Genomic DNA, 16,011 nt, shown 5'->3' on the forward strand with positions numbered 1-16,011 from the left:
ATTTCAGAGAATCTAGGAGTGGGCACCATGACCTGTAGCCCTACCTGGCATCCAGGGAGCGTGCCAGGATGTGAAGACAGTTGACAACAGCTGGGGCATCCGTCCCTGAGGGATGAAGACGAGTTTGGGTGAAGGAAGGACTACAGGACAGTACCTGCATCTACATCAGTGGTTCTCAACCTGTGGGTCGCGACCCCTTTGGCGGTCGAACGACCCTTTCACAGGGGTCGCCTAAGACCATCCTGCACATTACGATTCATAACAGTAGCAACATTACAGTTATGAAGAAGCAACGAAAATAATTTTATGGTTGGGTCACAACATGAGGAACTGTATTTAAAGGGCCAGAAGGTTGAGAACCACTGATCTACATCCACCCCAAATTACATCTCCGCACCCCCACTCAGACTCCCATAGGCTTCCGTTCTTCCCTATCCAGGCCCTGACCACCCCCGTCCCCTTCCTGACCCTCCACCATCCAGGCCCTGACCCCTCAGGCCTTCACTCTCTGGTGATGAGCCTGTTTTCCCTGTCCTGGCCTGTGAGCTCCATGAGGGCAGGGCCCAGGACTGTCCCAGTCACTGCCCCCAGGTCTACCTAGTCCATGTAGGGTCGAGGGGAAGAACACAGTAAAGGTTGTTCAAATTAAGGCATGAACCTGGGCCATACTTCTTCAGGGTGGGGTTGGTAATGAGGGGAAGAGAGGGAATATTAAGAAGAAGGGCGTAGGGAGCAAAGTTACTTACCAAAGAGAGAGACGCGGTGACGAACAAGAGCAGCAAGCTTGCAGAAGAGGCTAATGATAGAGAAAGGACAGGGGAAACAGGGTGCAAAGACTCCAAGGGGACAAGGGCAGTGATGACACAGTTAGAGGAGGCAGGCATAGGGCGAGGGACAGAGACAGCCACGAGGAGATAGGATGATGGGGAAGAAAAAGAAGAAGACAGGAGGGGTGGGGAGGGGCAGAGATGAGTCAGCTTGAAAGTAACTGGCAATAACTGGCATGTTGGGGCGGAGTGGGCAACAAATTCATCCCAGTTTGCCTGAAAGCCCCATGTCCTGGGAAACACCTCGGTCTCGGGCACAACAGGACAGTTGGTCACCCTGCCCTTTAATTGCCTCTGCAGATGGAGGTAGTCAGTGCCCAGCCCCCAGGACAGAGCCCCTAAGGTCCACAGTAGGAGCATAAGGTCCAGGATTACAATGCTGTGAGGCCACGGGGCTGGGTCAGAGGTCAAAGGGCAGCCCACCTGGTGATCATTTCCTTCTCCTTATTGGAGGCATGGCCACCACTGCCCAGCACTTTGGCCGGAGTGGACAAGAAATACAGGCAGTGGTTGGTGAAATACTGGTTGATCAAAGGGAGCAGGATCTGAAGAGTGAGGGGGAAGAGATGAGTGTGACTGAGTGAAGGGCGGAGAGAGTCTATCCAGTTCCCAGCCTCCTCCAGCTTCTGAGCCCACCTCTCACCTTGGCAAAGAACTTAATCTCCTGTTCGTGCGGGGACTTTTCTACTCGTCCACTGCTGACCACAGCCTCTGAGGGGAGCAAAAAGGGGTCATGGTGGATTCAAGGCTAGTGAACTCAGGGTGTTCTGATGGGACAGAGTTTGGAGAGGATGGGAGATAAATTCTTCACATGAAGTCACCTTGTTGGCTCTGAAATAAAACTCTCTCTCCTACCTTTCATCTGCTGCCCTAACTCTTTGCTCAAACCCTTCTTGAGGCTGAGAATGGGGCAGGGCCATGGAACATCCCCCTCCTCTCCTATCACAAGCCCTTTTCTTCCTGAACATCAATACTGGCACTGAGTAAATTTGAAATAAACGAAACAAGAGGTCAATATTAAAATGGAAATCAATTTCAAATGTAATAATAATGGTGACAGTAATAATTAATACTATTAAAATAATAATGCTGACCATAATTATTATAGACTTGCTATTTCTTGGCACTGTGAGAAACATCCTTGTACCATCTCCTCCCACTTTGGAGGTCTGTGTACAGTGCGCTCTCACTTAACATCCTCCTTAGGTTCTTGGAAACTGCAACTTTAAGCAAAACAATGAATAAGGACACCGACTTGGCCATAGGCTAATTGATATAAACAAGAGTTAAGTTCCTCTGGCATATTTCTCATCACCAAACTTCTAAATAAAGACCCCGAACACTGCCAATATTAAACTTTGAACTGGATGTGAGCTCTACATACATTTAAGAAAGCACTCCATGAGCTGCCCCTGCCACCTCTCTGGCCCCATTTCCTCTCACTCTCTCCCTCAGTCACTCTGGTGCAGCCAAACAGACCTAATATTCATAGAAGGGGCCTCTCAGAGTCTTTGCCCTGGCTGTTCCCCTGCCTGGAATACTCTCCCCAGATGTCCACACGGCCCCTTCCCCAGTTCCTTCAAGGTCTTCGTGAATACTCCCCTCTGCACATGCCTTAGCTGGCTCTATTGTAGTCTTTCCCCCATCGCATTAATCACCTTCTAACACACGAAGTGATTTAGTTATTTCTGACATTAATTGTCTGAATCCAGGACAGGAATCTGTCCGTCTTGCTCACTGTTTAGTCTCAACACCTTTAACACTGTCTGGCACAGGAATTATATGAGGGAGGAAGGAGACACGCGTGACCCGGCTCCCAGGTAGGGCAGGCATCAGGGAGGGACTTCTCCGCACCCAGGTGGGCGATAAACTCCTGGGAAATGTCCATCCAGCGTAGCAACTGCTGCAGGAAGCCAAAGGCGAACCGTTTCTCAATGGAAGATGTATCCAGCTCCATGTCTTTAAGGCCTCTGCGTGGATGAGTGAAGGGAAGGGTCAGCTTAGACCCAGAACGCCCTGGTTCCCTTCTTGCGCTCCGACTCTGCTCCCGCAGGCCCTGCTTCTGCGGGTTCTGCCTCACCCCAGGTCCCTGGAGTTTCCAGCTCCTCCCTGGACTAGAGCTGCTTCTTACCCCAAGCCCCACCTTTTTAACACCCCTCCCCTCTGGCTCCACCTCATTTGTCACTCTCCACCCTCTTAGCTTTCTCCCCCTTTCTGGTCCCGCCCCCACTCTCCAGACCCCACCCTCTTAGCCTCTTCCCTTCTTTGGCCCTGTTTCCCCTACACTGGCCTCAGTTCTCCCAGCCGCTGCCCTGTGGGTTCTGCCTCTCTTCCCCACTGCTCTCAGGTCTGGCTCCCAGCCCATGTACCTGGTGACTGCATAGCCATTCATCTGCAGGAACTTCAGCAGCTCCTGGGCCTTCTCTCTATCTCGTGCTTTCTCCTTGGCAGTGAGAGTGTCGTAGGGGACCAGCAGAGGGTGGGTCCCACCACCTGGGGTGGCAAAGACCAGAAGTCAGGGGGCTGGGAGGGACCCAGGCCACTCTCATTGAAGTGGTTTCTGCAGTTGAAGGCTTATATAATTACTAGAGGCCTGACGTACGAAATTCTTGCATGGGTAGGGTCCCTATGCTTGACTAGAGATTAGGGCCAATCTGTGGGGCAACCAGCTGGCCTCTGCCTTGGTTGGCCTGGGGCCTGCGGGCTGGGGGCAGCTCCTGTATTGAGCCTCTGCCCCCTGGTGGTCAGTGTGCATCATAGCAACCGGTAGTTCAGTCGATTTGCATATTAGGCTTTAATTATATAGAATAGTAATAAAGACAGAGATAAAAATGACCAAAACATTGCTTTTGGATGTTCTTCACATCCTCACCACAAACCTAACGTAGTAAATGCTATTATCCTCGCTGCACAAAAACAGAAACAAAGGTTCAAGGGGATGAGAGCAATTGCGGCAGATGGAAGTCACACAGCCCTGACACAGGCCCTGATGTCCAGAGCCTATGACGAGGGGACGGTGGAGAAGGGGGCTCTGTGCAGGGGCGACGGGGCCTCTCACCCTTGGCTTCCAGCTCCTGCTTCTTCTTCCGCCCCCATGTGTTGTGGTAATTTTCCGCCAGCTGTTCTGCCATAGCCTGGGTGTGGATGCGAGAGTCAAGGCCCAGACTCAGAGGGTGTCCTCCCCACCCAAACAGACACCTCCACGCCCAAAAAGAAAAGATGAGGGGGTCTCACCTGCAGCTCCCGGGACAGGGTAACTCCGCTGAGGTCGGGTGGTTGGGGGTTGTAGCCTTCTCTCGGATCATAGGTCTGGGAGGACAAGGGAGAAATGGGGGGCTTGGTGGGTTAGCAGGAAGCCCATGCCCCAACCCAATCTAACCCCCCTCACCGGGCCCTAGACCCCTGCTCTGCACCCTCTTCTTAAGGCCCTGCCTCTAAGCCACCCCCTACTTTCTATTCTGCTGTCTCCTTTCCTGGGCCTTCTCCTGCACCTCATTGTGGGCCTTCCTCCTAACCCCACTCCACCTCCTGCCTGGCCTCACCCTCTCCTGGCCCTGCCCCTTATTCTAGCCACTCACCACCCCCTCAATGCCCAGCCCTCCACCCCGGTCCAGCCTCCACCTGGGCACTTTGGGAGATCTTCCTTGTTTTCTTCTTCTCCGTCTTCTCCTCCTCACCCTCCCTGGCTTTCTCTATGGTCCATTCCCAGGCAATCATGGCTTTCAAGGACTCCTTGATGGGCCATCGATAAATCTCTTTGTCCTGGGGTTGATAGGAGAAAACGGAGTTGGTGGAATGGGGTGAGAGGGAAGTGGAGGTAAGAGGCCCTGGCTTAGCTTCCCTGGCTTCCAGTGTCCCAAAAAAGGGAAAGCCCCAGCACGTGGCTAGGAAGTGGTCCAGTTGAATTTGAACGTAGGTCTCTTCCCTGCTCTGTTACAGAGCTTTCCGAACACACTCTCATTGTCCCATGTTTCACAGGAGACTCAGAGAAGTTAAGGATGGTAAAGGAATCAAACCCAGTCTCTCCGACTCTTCCAGAAGGAACACTAAGAGTCCTGGGTTTAGGGGAGGCAGCCAAGTTCAAGGAAAGGCACAGTCCATGGAGAGGGATCCAGCTAGATCCAAGCCTCTGAAGCAGACTCACTCCTTCCTGAACCCCCAAACTTAGAGGTTTCATTTTGGACCCCCGACATTGGGCCCCAAGGCTTGGTCACCTTCTCTGAAAAGGTCTTATATGGCCTCAGCATGGGGTGGGTCTTCAGCTCCTCATCTACGTTCTCCCCATACGACCAGTTATTCTGGATCTGGAGGTGAAAAGGGTTGGGTGGAGGCAGTGTTACCACACAGCTGAGGGTAGGAGCAAGATGAGGGGTAAACAGCAGCTTGGGGTACACAGAGAGGAAACCCTGGAGGGTTGTGGGTCTCAGGAAGGGTTAAGTGTCTCAGAAAAGCTGATGTTTTGGGGCAGGGGTAGGAGCTGCTGGGAAGGGGAGGACCCTGATGCCAACCTTGTCGAAGGCCCACTTCTCGTGTGTGTACTCTGCGAACTTGTTAATGAAGGAGTCCAGCTTCTCTGGGATGATCACACTATGAGGGGGACAGGGTCAGCAGGTGTTGGGGCTGGCCCTTCCTTCCACCTCTGACAGTCACATCTACTTCTCTTTGCCCCGCACCCCACCCTCTCCTCCCACCAGCCTCACTTGAGGGTTTCCACAGGCCGAGGATCAAAGTTGCCTTCAGCATCCACGGTGGCCTTTTTCTCAGCCTTGGACGAGTATGAGGCATCCACGTAGTCAGGGGGCAGGGCCCCTGCGATGGCACACAGACAAGGCATAGCTATGCGGTACAGCTCTGGGTCATACTTCTAGGGATTGCAAGGACAGGGGTGTCACTGCAGGCCTGGCTGAGCCTGCAGTTCCTGGAGTCCAAGGACCTCTAATTTATCCCTGCCATCAGTCACCCTCCTCCCTGAGCCCACAAACATGAATTACGAAACCCAAGCCTCAGTCCCATCTGGACCCGCAAGCCATCCTATGTAACCTTCTCCAAGCCCCCAAATTAGAGGCCCATCCCATCTTCCATGACACCCAAATCAGAGGTCCAACTCATGGATTCTCTTTGATCCAAAGGACCTCCCTCCCTGAACCCCACATTTGGAGATTTCATCCTGAATCTCAACTTTGGACTCCACCCCTTCCAAACAGGCTCTGTTCAGGGTCCCCAGGTGCCCAGACCTTGTGTGCCAGTGAATCAAAGATGCCCCAGAAGAGTTTCCTTGTGAGGTGCAGCTCTTCCTCTGAAGTAATGCCGAAGTTGGCCCAGCCTGTGGGTAGGCAGTAGTACTTCCAACAGCGCTCATAGTGGTTGGTAAGAAGCTGGATGGGAGAAAGGAAGAGGCAAGTGAATGAGGGGGCGGAAGAAGTTGGCAGGCAAATGAAAGTCCTGGGAGGCCCAGGGCTGCCAGTGCTTTTACATTTTGAAGGAGGTGTGGGTTATGTAAATAGTGCCAATGAGGGGAATAGTATGCTTATTGGGGAGTGGTTCTGCACAGTTTATTGTACAAATTTAGCATTCTAATTTAGAGTCAGGATGGGCATTAAAGCAGAGCTGGATTTGTCTGGTATTGTTTTACACAAATAATCCGTGAGTAGTGTTATGTATGAGTAAATGGAAACATGGATGCAGTGGTTTGCTCTTACATCAATTGTCATGTGGAATAGAAACACTAGCAGCACTCCATACAAATATATAGTAATTGTGAAGAGGGCCCCCACATTTAATATGCAAATTTGAAATAGGGGCTGATTTAGATGTATTATGCAAAATAGTCAAGACATCCGAGTTGGAGGTATCTCCTTATGAAAACTGGCATGGAGCCCCGCCGCATGGCTCAGTGGTTGAGCATCAACCTATGAACCAGGAGGTCATGATTTGATTCCTGGTCAGGGCACATGCCCAGGTTGCAGGCTCAGTCCCCAGTGTGGGGCGTGCAGGAGGCAGCTGATCAATGATTCTCTCTCATCATTGATGTTTCTCTCTCTCTCTCCCTCTTCCTTCCTCTCTGAAATCAATAAAAATATGTTTTAAAAAAAACTAGCATGGAAATAGAAAATAATAATAGGAAAGACTGCAAAGATTCAAAATAGCTGTGGAACTGTTTATTAAAATAAATGTACTCATTTGAATAGTAGAAGGCTGGTGGTCTGGGCATAAGAATAAACATGCTAATTAGGAAAAGCAGTGTGTCCCATGCAAATATATGTTAATTTATGTGAGGGTTGGCTCAATGTTAGGGAAATTAAACTTTAATTAGAGAGTGTTAGAGGCACCAATGACACAAAGTGAATATTCTGGGAACCCCAGTATGCAAATGAAAATGCTAAAGAATGGCTTCATAGCTGCAGTTTAACTGGCCTGCGGGGTGTTGATGCAAATGAGCCCCATAGTCCGAGTGCAGAGCGAGCGGTGGGCGGGGCATGGAAATGAGCGAGCTAAAGAGCGTCTGCCCTCACCTTGAGCGGCATCTTCGCGAACTCATTAAGGATGGGCACGTCGAACACCAGGCGCCGCAGCAGGTGCTGCAGCATGGACGGGCGGATGTACCTGGGAGGACATTCAGCGGGCGGTGGGCTCTCACCTGGAAGCCCACCCCACCCCACCCCACAGCCCCACCCTGCCCCGTCCCGGGCCGCCTACTTGCAGAGCGCCATGAGGCAGTCCTCGATGACGTCACGCTGCGCTTTGGTGAGGGAGCGGCCCCGGGACAGGCGGTACACGGTGTGCAGCATGGAGTCCACCATGATGGCGCGGTGCTCGGTTCCCGCAAAGAGCGGCGCACACTTGGTGATGAGCGGCAGCACCGCCAGGCACAGGTATCTGTTCAGCGCCAGCGCCATCTCAGTAGTGCTGAACGTGGCCTGGAACGCAGAGTGGGGACTTCAGTCCTCTGTGGCTCCTGGGGTTGCCCTGGCACTCGCGCTGGACAGCTCTGAGCAAATGACCCAGGCTTCTGATCTTTCCTCCAAACCTGCTCCTCCTAGTCTCTACTCTCTTACAAAAGTGGAGAAGCCAATTAATGAACACTCATTACCCAGACTTAACATATATTTGCATTCTGCAGTTTTCACCTTGGGCATGTTTATTTCTTCTAACCCCACCTTTTTTCCTGTGATATTTTCATGCAACACTCAGCCTATACCATTTTATCCCAAAATACTTAAATATGTATCTCCATTCAGACAAGAAGTTCTATTTAACACTCTATGCTGCCATTATCACACCTCACAGAATTAACAATCCTATATAATAAAAGGGTAATATGCAAATGGACCCTAATAGAGGAAGACCAGTTGCTATGATGTGCACTGACCACCAGGAAGCAGACGCTCAATGCAGGAGCTGCCCCCTAGTGGTCTGTGCGCTCCTACAGGGGGAGCTCCACTCAGCCACAAGCCAGGCTGAAGGCTGTGAGTGCAGTGGTGGTGCAGGAGCCTCTCCTGCCTCCATGGCAGCACTAAGGACATCCGACTAACAGCTTAGGCCCGCTCCCTGGGGGAAGTGGGCCCAAGCCATTAGTCGGACATCCCCTGAGAGCTCTCGGGATGCCAGAGGGATGCTTGACTGCCAGCTTAGGCCTGATTCCCTGGGGGAGCAGGCCTAAGCTGGCAGGTGGACATCCCCTGAGGGGTCCTGAACTGCGAGAGGGCAAGGCCAGGATGAAGTACCACCCCGAGTGCATGAATTTTTGTGCACTGGCCTAGTGTCTTCATATTCATTATCAGCTTTCTCCACTTGTCTCAAAAGTTGCTTTGCATTTAGCTGAGATTGTTTGGATCAGGGCTCCAGGAAGGTCAACATACTATGTTTAGCTGATGGGTCTCGGGTCTTTTCATCTGCAGCGGTCCCTTTTCCTTCCCCGCTTTAAAGCTGTTTATTTGCTGAAGTAACTGAGTCATTAGTCCAGTGGAATCTCTTACTGATCACTTTGGCTGACCACTTCCTGGTGGTGTCAGTTAACTTGTTCCTTTGCCCCAGTATTTCTGACAAGCTGATGGTTATAGATTCAAGTTCCTGTATTCCTCTTCCCAATTAATGGCCAAGAGTTATTTCTCCCATCTTAAAGAAGAGCCTTCTTTTGACCAAGGTCACCCCTCCAGCACATCGCCATTTTTCTGCCTCCTTTCTTACCAACTTGTGTAAAAACTGTCAACACTCATTGTCCCACATAATTCACCCCCCAGACTCCTTAAACTCTCTCCAGTAAGGCTTTTGCCCCACCACCTTGTTGAAACTGTCAAGATCATCAGTGACCTCCATCTGGCCAAACCAGTGGTCAGTTCTCAGTCCTCATTGTACTTGGCCTTGGTAACTGTTATTAGTACTATTGTTGTGCACAGGTCTTTGTGTCTCCATGATGCTGAACCATCTCTGAGAATGATTATTTCTTATAACCTGAGGTGTTGGAGATTTCCACCCTGCCCCTTTCCCAGAATTCAGTTTTTCTTGGTTTTGTCTTCTATCTTGATGGTGGGGGAGGGAGGGTCAGGAAAGCTACACAATTTCAGAACACACTATTCCCACTGAAGTAGGGAGGTTGGCCAGGCTGCTCACCGTGTCCAGTGAGGCAGCTGCCCTCATGTCGGGCAAGAATCCCACGTCCAGCACATGCAACAAGAAGTCCTGGTTCTCAATGCCATACACACGGTCCAGGAAGAGCACCATGGATGCCTTGTGGTCTGGCACAAAGGATGCGGACATCTTTGGCTGTACCAGAGCCCCATCTGTGGACAAGGACTTAGGGGGTCAGAGATGCCCTTCAAACCTACCCTCCCCAGCATCACTCCCTTGCTGAGTCCCACCCCCTCACACCTTTGCCCAGGGTGGGGATCTGCAGTGGGAGGCTGATGATGCCCACGAGGTCATCCAGGGGCACAAGGGAGCGCAGGATGGCACGGATCCGCAGGGCCTCACCCTTGCCGGCTTGGATTAGCTGGAGGGGAGAGAGGAGCATATCATTGGGAAACTCATGACCCATTTGGCAATACCCCACTCTATCCCTTCCTGACCCACTGGAGCAGAAATCCTTCTCATGGGGATAACTCAGGGGTCAAGAATACACAGCCCTGACCCCAGCCTGTGTGTCTCCACAGCAGCCTTGACTACCCTGTGTTCTCACTATCTGGTCTCCCCTCACTGGACAGGGAGCTCTGGGAGAGTGAAGTCTGGGGCTATCTTGGTCACTGGTGTGTCCCCAGCATTGCCTAACTCAGGACCAATGTTGAATGCCTGAATGAAGCGTTTAAGGCCATGCACGCCCCTCGGTCTTTGGTTCTCACATGCATCTCTGGTGCACAGCGTCCAAGAAGATCAATCAAGGCAGCGTAGAAGGACATGATGGCGTGTCCCAGGTGCACCCGGTTTTCCTCAGGGGGCTCCTCCCCAAAGCTGCAGGGGAAGGAGGGTGGTGTTGGGGAGGCAGCAAGGGGCACAGGAGGGCAGGTTGTTCTGTTGAGGAGGGGGCAGGAGACTCACTGCTCACGCCTCCGGTCCCTGCGGACACCGGGGCCGTCCCTCGCAGGGTCCTCAGAGATGCGGATGGCCTCTTCGATGGCAGCCAGCAGTCCCGAGCCACCCTCGCCCCGAAGGGCCGGCCCAAAGCACTCGGGCTTGCGGATGAGTAGCCGCACCACCACATTAGCGTTCTCCTCCACACTCTCACCTGGCGGCTCAGGTGGGATCAGGAGGCCTTGTGAGCCCAGGGTCCCTCCCTGGGTAGCCTTGGGCCCTGCACCTCAAGAGTTCATGCCCAGACCCTGCCTCCTGCCCATGCCAGGCTTGTAGCTCAAGATGTGAGCCACACCTGAGTGATCCCAGTCCCACCACCACCACCACCACCTGCCTCACCGTTGACGAAGACAGCAAAACGCAGAAAATCCAGGTAGCGCTCACCGCCGCAGGGGTTCCAGCCGATGTCTGGGTACCCTTTGGCCAGGAGCATGGGGCAACTCTGGAGGCCACAGCCAGCCAGGTAGGACACCACCTGGGGACAGAGGAGGGCTCAGCCAGAGGCCAGACCCACACTACCATCCTCCCCGAGGCTCAGGTCCCTGCCAATCCCTGGTGCTCTGCACTCCAATTATCTCTGGAACCCTCTGCAAACAACAACTCTCATCCTCTGCCCTAATTTCCCACCTGCCATCAGTGGGGCCTCCACCCAGGGCTCCCTGCTACCCCCAAATCTGTCCCCCACACTCATCAGAGGGACCCTGTAAACACCTGAATCAGGTCATGTCCCTCTCCTGCTCAGAATGCTCTGGTAGTGCCTTACACATGGTAAAAGCCAGAACCCTCACTGTGGCCCACAGACCCTCCACACAGCCTCCCCGCAGTGCCTCACCTCCCACCACGCACCCCTCGCTCCCTCTGCTCTAACCACCACACTGTGCTTCAAAATCATGGGGTTCGCTACTGCCTCGTGACCTTTGCACTGACTGTTCTCCTGCCTGGAATGCTCTTTCCCTTGATGTCTACATGGCTCCTCACCTGCTTCAGAGCTTTACCTGAATGTCACTACCTCACGGAGGCTTTCTCTGATCACTCTTATTTAAACTTGGACACCCTTCTGACACTGGATGATAATTTTCTCTCTTGCTTACTTTTTTCTCTCTTCAATGCTTATCACTAGCTAATGTACCATGTCTTTTATTATTCATCTTGTTTATTATCCATCCCTCCAACTAGAACAAAGACAAGGATTTCTGTCTCAGTCACTGCCATACTCCTACTGCCCTGCACATAGTAGGTGCTCAGTAAACATTTGTTAAATAATATAATAGTGGGTAACTGTTGTTGAGTATTTACTGTTTTGTAAATGCTTTCACAGGTTAATTCATTTAATCCTCTGATCCGCTCTATAACATTGTTTTAATTATATTCATTCTGCAGATGAGCAGACAGAGGCTTGGAGAGTTTAGGCCATTTGTCCAAGGCCATGCAGCAAGGGAGTGGGGAGGGTTAAATCTAAGTTTCTGAACTCGGAGCCCTTCAGTGCTACACCCAGAAGCAGGGGCACAGAGGGCCAAGAAATGTGCCAAGGCCACACAGCTGGGAAGGGTGGAGCGTGGATTTGCCCTCAGCTCCACGAGTGAGTGACTGTGGTCCTGATCTTTCCTTGAAAATTATTCTCTTTTTGATTCGATCCTGGACCATCCAAAATGGCTCCTCATAATGGGTCCTGAATCAGCAGGTGCCCCCAGGGTCCAGGCCTCCTCCCTCCACACCTTCTCCAAGTCCTGCTCCTGCAACGCCAAGGCCAGCTCATTGTTGTCAATGACAGAGGCAGCTGCCACGTCCAGGGGTGTGGAGCCCTGCATGCCTGTGGGGGCGAGAGGTTGTGAGAATGCGTTTTGGAGGTGCTTAGCCACCTGTCTCCTGCTTATCTTACCCCCTCTGGGAAGCCCTTCCTGACCACCCCTTTCCGGCCTGTGTTGGGTGCCTCTTCTGTCCTGTGCTTCCCCACCCAAAGTCTGACCACTTTGGGCTGTAGCTGTCTGGGATGGGTCTGTCTTCCATGATGTACTATGAGCCCCATGAGGGCTAGGCCCAGGGCTGTCTGGGTGTCCCCAGCACTGCTCATTACAGGATCAGACCAAGGGCAGCTGAGAGTCAGTGTTTACTGAATGAATAAGTGAGCCATTGGAGAGTGAGGGGGCCTGGATGGACTGCCAGGAGTGGGCTCTGGGAGGCATCACCAGGCTCGGAGGGTTCTCACCCAGGCCAATGCCACTGTTCTCCAGCAGGTAGCTCAGGTGGTCAAACATGGAGCGCTGGTTCTGCCTGCTAATGCGGCAGAAGTAACAGAGGAAGCGGCAGCAACTTGTCACCATCTTGGGGAAGCGGATCTCCTGGGGTGGGCGGGGTGGGCCAGTGGTCAGTGCCTGCCTTCCGTGGCTCCTGGCCTTGAGCTCCCCAGTCCATGCAGGACCCTTACCTTGGATTCGCCACCCCCAAGGACATTCACCATGACCTCCATGACTGTTTCATGCATGCCCAGTGCCCTCATCAGATTTGGGTGTTGGTAGAAAACTTTGTTGTTCATGATGTTCCTGTGGACAAATGTAGTTCTTGCGTGGGGCCCAAGTCCAGGGAGAGCCCCCAGACTCTTGGGGGAGCCGTCACCAAGTGGGCTCGCCTAGGGAGGAGACCTTTGTCATGTTGCCCATTGTATCCTCAAGTGCCTAGAAATGGCCTGGCACACAGTAGGTGCTCAATAAATATTCGCTGAGTGAGTAAATGAGGCACTTAACACTGCGTGCTCAATACTATTATTATTGTTAGAAGCAAGAGCTCACTAAAGCTACACAGGGACTCTACAAGGTAGGCATGACCCTTCCCCATTTGAGATGAGGAAACTGTAGCTCCAACAGGGTGGACTTTGTGCCAAGAGTCAGTCACAGGTGAGTAGGAGCTGTTATCCCAGGGGTAGGTGGAACGGTAAGGGGAAGGGACATTATCTAGGGCAGCGGTTCTCAACCTGTGGGTCGCGACCCCTTTGGCAGTCGAACGACCCTTTCACAGGGGTCGCCTAAGACCACCCTGCATATCAGATATTTACATTACGATTCATCACAGTAGCAACATTACAGTTATGAAGTAGCAACGAAAATAATTTTATGGTTGGGTCACAACATGAGGAACTGTATTTAAAGGGCCAGAAGGTTGAGAACCACTGATCTAGGGAGATGGGCTAGTTGCCAGAAGAATGTATCACCCTGAGGATGGGGCATGGGGCAGAGGTGGAGGAAGGAGACATTATCGTATCCAGAGGATGTGGCCCAGGGGAAAGCTCCCCTCCCTTCCCCTGGGATTTGCAAAGTCAAGGCGTGGGGGGGGGGGGGGGGGGCGGCGGGGCGCGGGGCAGTGCCTCACCCAATGCTCTGGATCATGAGGTTCTCCTCCTGGGGACCCATCTGCACAATGAGCAGCGAGCGGATCTGGCCGAGGCACTCCAGCAGGCTCATGGTATCCACCATGGAGGATGGCGAGATGGTGTATGCCCGGGGCAGGGCGCGCAGCAACTCCCCGAGCCCATCATACTGACGGTGCAGGAGGCTGAACATGGCCCGGACCAGCTCGGGGCTCTGCACAAAGTCCTCTTGGGCCCAACGCACCACTGTGTGAGACACCAGCTCCTGCAGCGACTCTAGGAAGGAGACACAGGGTCAGTACACATTCCCTGACCAGGGCTTTGAGCCCCAACAATGTAAAAGGGGCCTCTCGTTCCAGTGGCTCCTCAGTTACTCGCTGCCTGCCCCACGAGGCAGGAGTGCCCGATTCTGGCAGATTTTTTCTATTGCCCTAAGACTCTGTGTTCTCTTCACCCTAGTACTTCTTCCATAAGGGCCTCCTACACATTTCAAAAGGAAAAAAAATTAAATCGCTAGAGAACACCAGAGCACTATTATGAGCTTTCATTATGCACTTCTGAAAGCCCAAGCCTCAATTCTATGTGTTCTATAAAAATATTGGCAACTTTTCATCACAAGGGTCAATAGGGACAAAGAAAAACTGTGAACATTTCAGTATCATTTGAAAATGATGTCAAAACAACTCCTTTTGACATCTATTTTCCCTGGGGATCTCCCTAGGCCTCGCCTCTCCTATAGCCAGCATCCATTTACCTCTCTGTCCCTCTTTCTCTCCCAACCCCTTTTCTTCCCAGGATTTCTGGGAGAGAAGACAGCTGTGTTCTGTGTCTCAGGGTTAAAAGAAACCTCCAGGCACTGGCATTAAATGATGGTGTCAATTCATGACCTGGGATGTGCTAATCTTACTTTCCTTCCACACTCTGGTCCATCACTTCTGACCTCATCTCCTGCCCCTCTCCCCTTACTCATTTTGCACAAGCCACATTTGCCTCTAAACATACCAAACATGTCTCTGCCTCAGGCCCTTTGCACTGGCTGTTCTCTCTGTACCAATTAATCTTCCCAGACTTTTGCACACCTCATTCCCCCAATTCGGACCCCTCCATGTTTATCCCTCTCTCTTCTTTCACTCAACTTTATTCTTCTTCTTAAAACCCATGGCCACCTGACATTATGGCAAATATATGTATCTGTCATAATATTCTAAACTCCTTGAGGGTGGGGACTTTGACTCTTCGCCCTAATATATTCCCCAGCCCTGCCAACATTGCCTGGCCCAGAGTTGGCCAATAATAGTTTCCTGAATGTTGTAGAATAAACCCTATAAAACATCAATGATTCTGCCTTTGTGAGATGAGGTTAATACATAGTTTGCATAATGAGCCACTGGCCCAACATTTATCATAACTGCTTTTCTAATCCCTCAGCAGGTAATCATTTCACCAAAAAAAGAAAAGAAAAACAAAGCAAAGCCACAAGGACATGGAAGCCACAGTGGTGCAGGAGTTGCCATGTATGGATGTGAGTCTCTGCTCTGGGAGGGCCATATGCCACCCTGGTCCAGGACATAATGTGCAGCCCCAACATTTGGAAGTCTACATGTCCACACGCAGCCCCACTCCAGCATGCTTCCTCTCTCACCTCACCCTCCATTCCTCCTCTCTAATATCCATTTACCCTCCTCTCTAATATCCATTTACCCTTCCCTTGCGCTACTCCTCATAGCTGTCTTGAACCCAGAGGTTCCCCAAGCACAGGGCTGCCTGCCCCACCTCAGCCCTCTCCCTAATGGCCCAGTTCTCACGGGGTTTGCTCTCCTCAGCAGGCAGCTCCTCCTCAGGTTTCTCCTCCTTCTTCTTCACCAGCCGCACTTTCTCCAACAGGCTCATCAGGCGGCTCCCCAGGGTGACCTCTTCCTCTGGTTCCTCCTCCTTCCCCTCCAGCTGAATTCCTGGAGGTGGTCAAGGATGAATGGAGTGTCACTCTCTGTTTGCTATTCGTAAAGTTAACCATTCACTTTTTCATTCCTTCATCTGTTCATTTATTCATGCATGCATTCATGGTTTTTTTCATTTATTTCTTTATATGTCCACATGCTTTTTTCATTTATTCACTCTTTGAAGACTTTGTCTTTTAAACCAGCTACTGTAAATATGTTCACAGAGCTAAAGGAAACCATGTCTGAAGTTTTTATTTTTTAATATATTTTTATTGATATCAGAGAGGAAGGGAGAAAAAAAGACAGATAGAAACATCAA

The 16,011-nt window shown here is 51.7% G+C and overlaps 1 protein-coding gene across 5 annotated transcripts in view; it reads right to left on the reverse strand.

The window, feature by feature from the left end:
- The window catches only part of RYR1 (ryanodine receptor 1), a 129,884-nt gene that overhangs the window by 68,757 nt on the left and 45,116 nt on the right, over positions 1-16,011 (reverse strand). For all 5 annotated transcript variants that reach the window (XM_036345695.1, XM_036345698.1, XM_036345696.1 and 2 more), the window contains exons 38-62: positions 15,558-15,704; positions 13,755-14,028; positions 12,817-12,931; positions 12,598-12,730; positions 12,107-12,201; positions 10,731-10,866; positions 10,359-10,545; positions 10,163-10,271; positions 9,696-9,816; positions 9,438-9,607; positions 7,524-7,744; positions 7,340-7,430; positions 6,062-6,202; positions 5,528-5,691; positions 5,336-5,414; positions 5,042-5,131; positions 4,449-4,589; positions 4,062-4,136; positions 3,886-3,961; positions 3,197-3,320; positions 2,682-2,797; positions 1,471-1,538; positions 1,251-1,372; positions 747-796; positions 45-105 (exon numbers count right to left, since the gene is read on the reverse strand). In XM_036345695.1, the coding sequence (XP_036201588.1) occupies positions 45-105; positions 747-796; positions 1,251-1,372; positions 1,471-1,538; positions 2,682-2,797; positions 3,197-3,320; positions 3,886-3,961; positions 4,062-4,136; positions 4,449-4,589; positions 5,042-5,131; positions 5,336-5,414; positions 5,528-5,691; positions 6,062-6,202; positions 7,340-7,430; positions 7,524-7,744; positions 9,438-9,607; positions 9,696-9,816; positions 10,163-10,271; positions 10,359-10,545; positions 10,731-10,866; positions 12,107-12,201; positions 12,598-12,730; positions 12,817-12,931; positions 13,755-14,028; positions 15,558-15,704 (3,106 nt within the window). The remainder of the gene's footprint in view (positions 1-44; positions 106-746; positions 797-1,250; positions 1,373-1,470; positions 1,539-2,681; positions 2,798-3,196; positions 3,321-3,885; positions 3,962-4,061; positions 4,137-4,448; positions 4,590-5,041; positions 5,132-5,335; positions 5,415-5,527; positions 5,692-6,061; positions 6,203-7,339; positions 7,431-7,523; positions 7,745-9,437; positions 9,608-9,695; positions 9,817-10,162; positions 10,272-10,358; positions 10,546-10,730; positions 10,867-12,106; positions 12,202-12,597; positions 12,731-12,816; positions 12,932-13,754; positions 14,029-15,557; positions 15,705-16,011) is intronic.

This window comes from Myotis myotis, unplaced genomic scaffold (assembly GCF_014108235.1).
Source record: "Myotis myotis isolate mMyoMyo1 unplaced genomic scaffold, mMyoMyo1.p scaffold_m19_p_19, whole genome shotgun sequence".
Classification (NCBI taxonomy): domain Eukaryota; kingdom Metazoa; phylum Chordata; class Mammalia; order Chiroptera; family Vespertilionidae; genus Myotis; species Myotis myotis.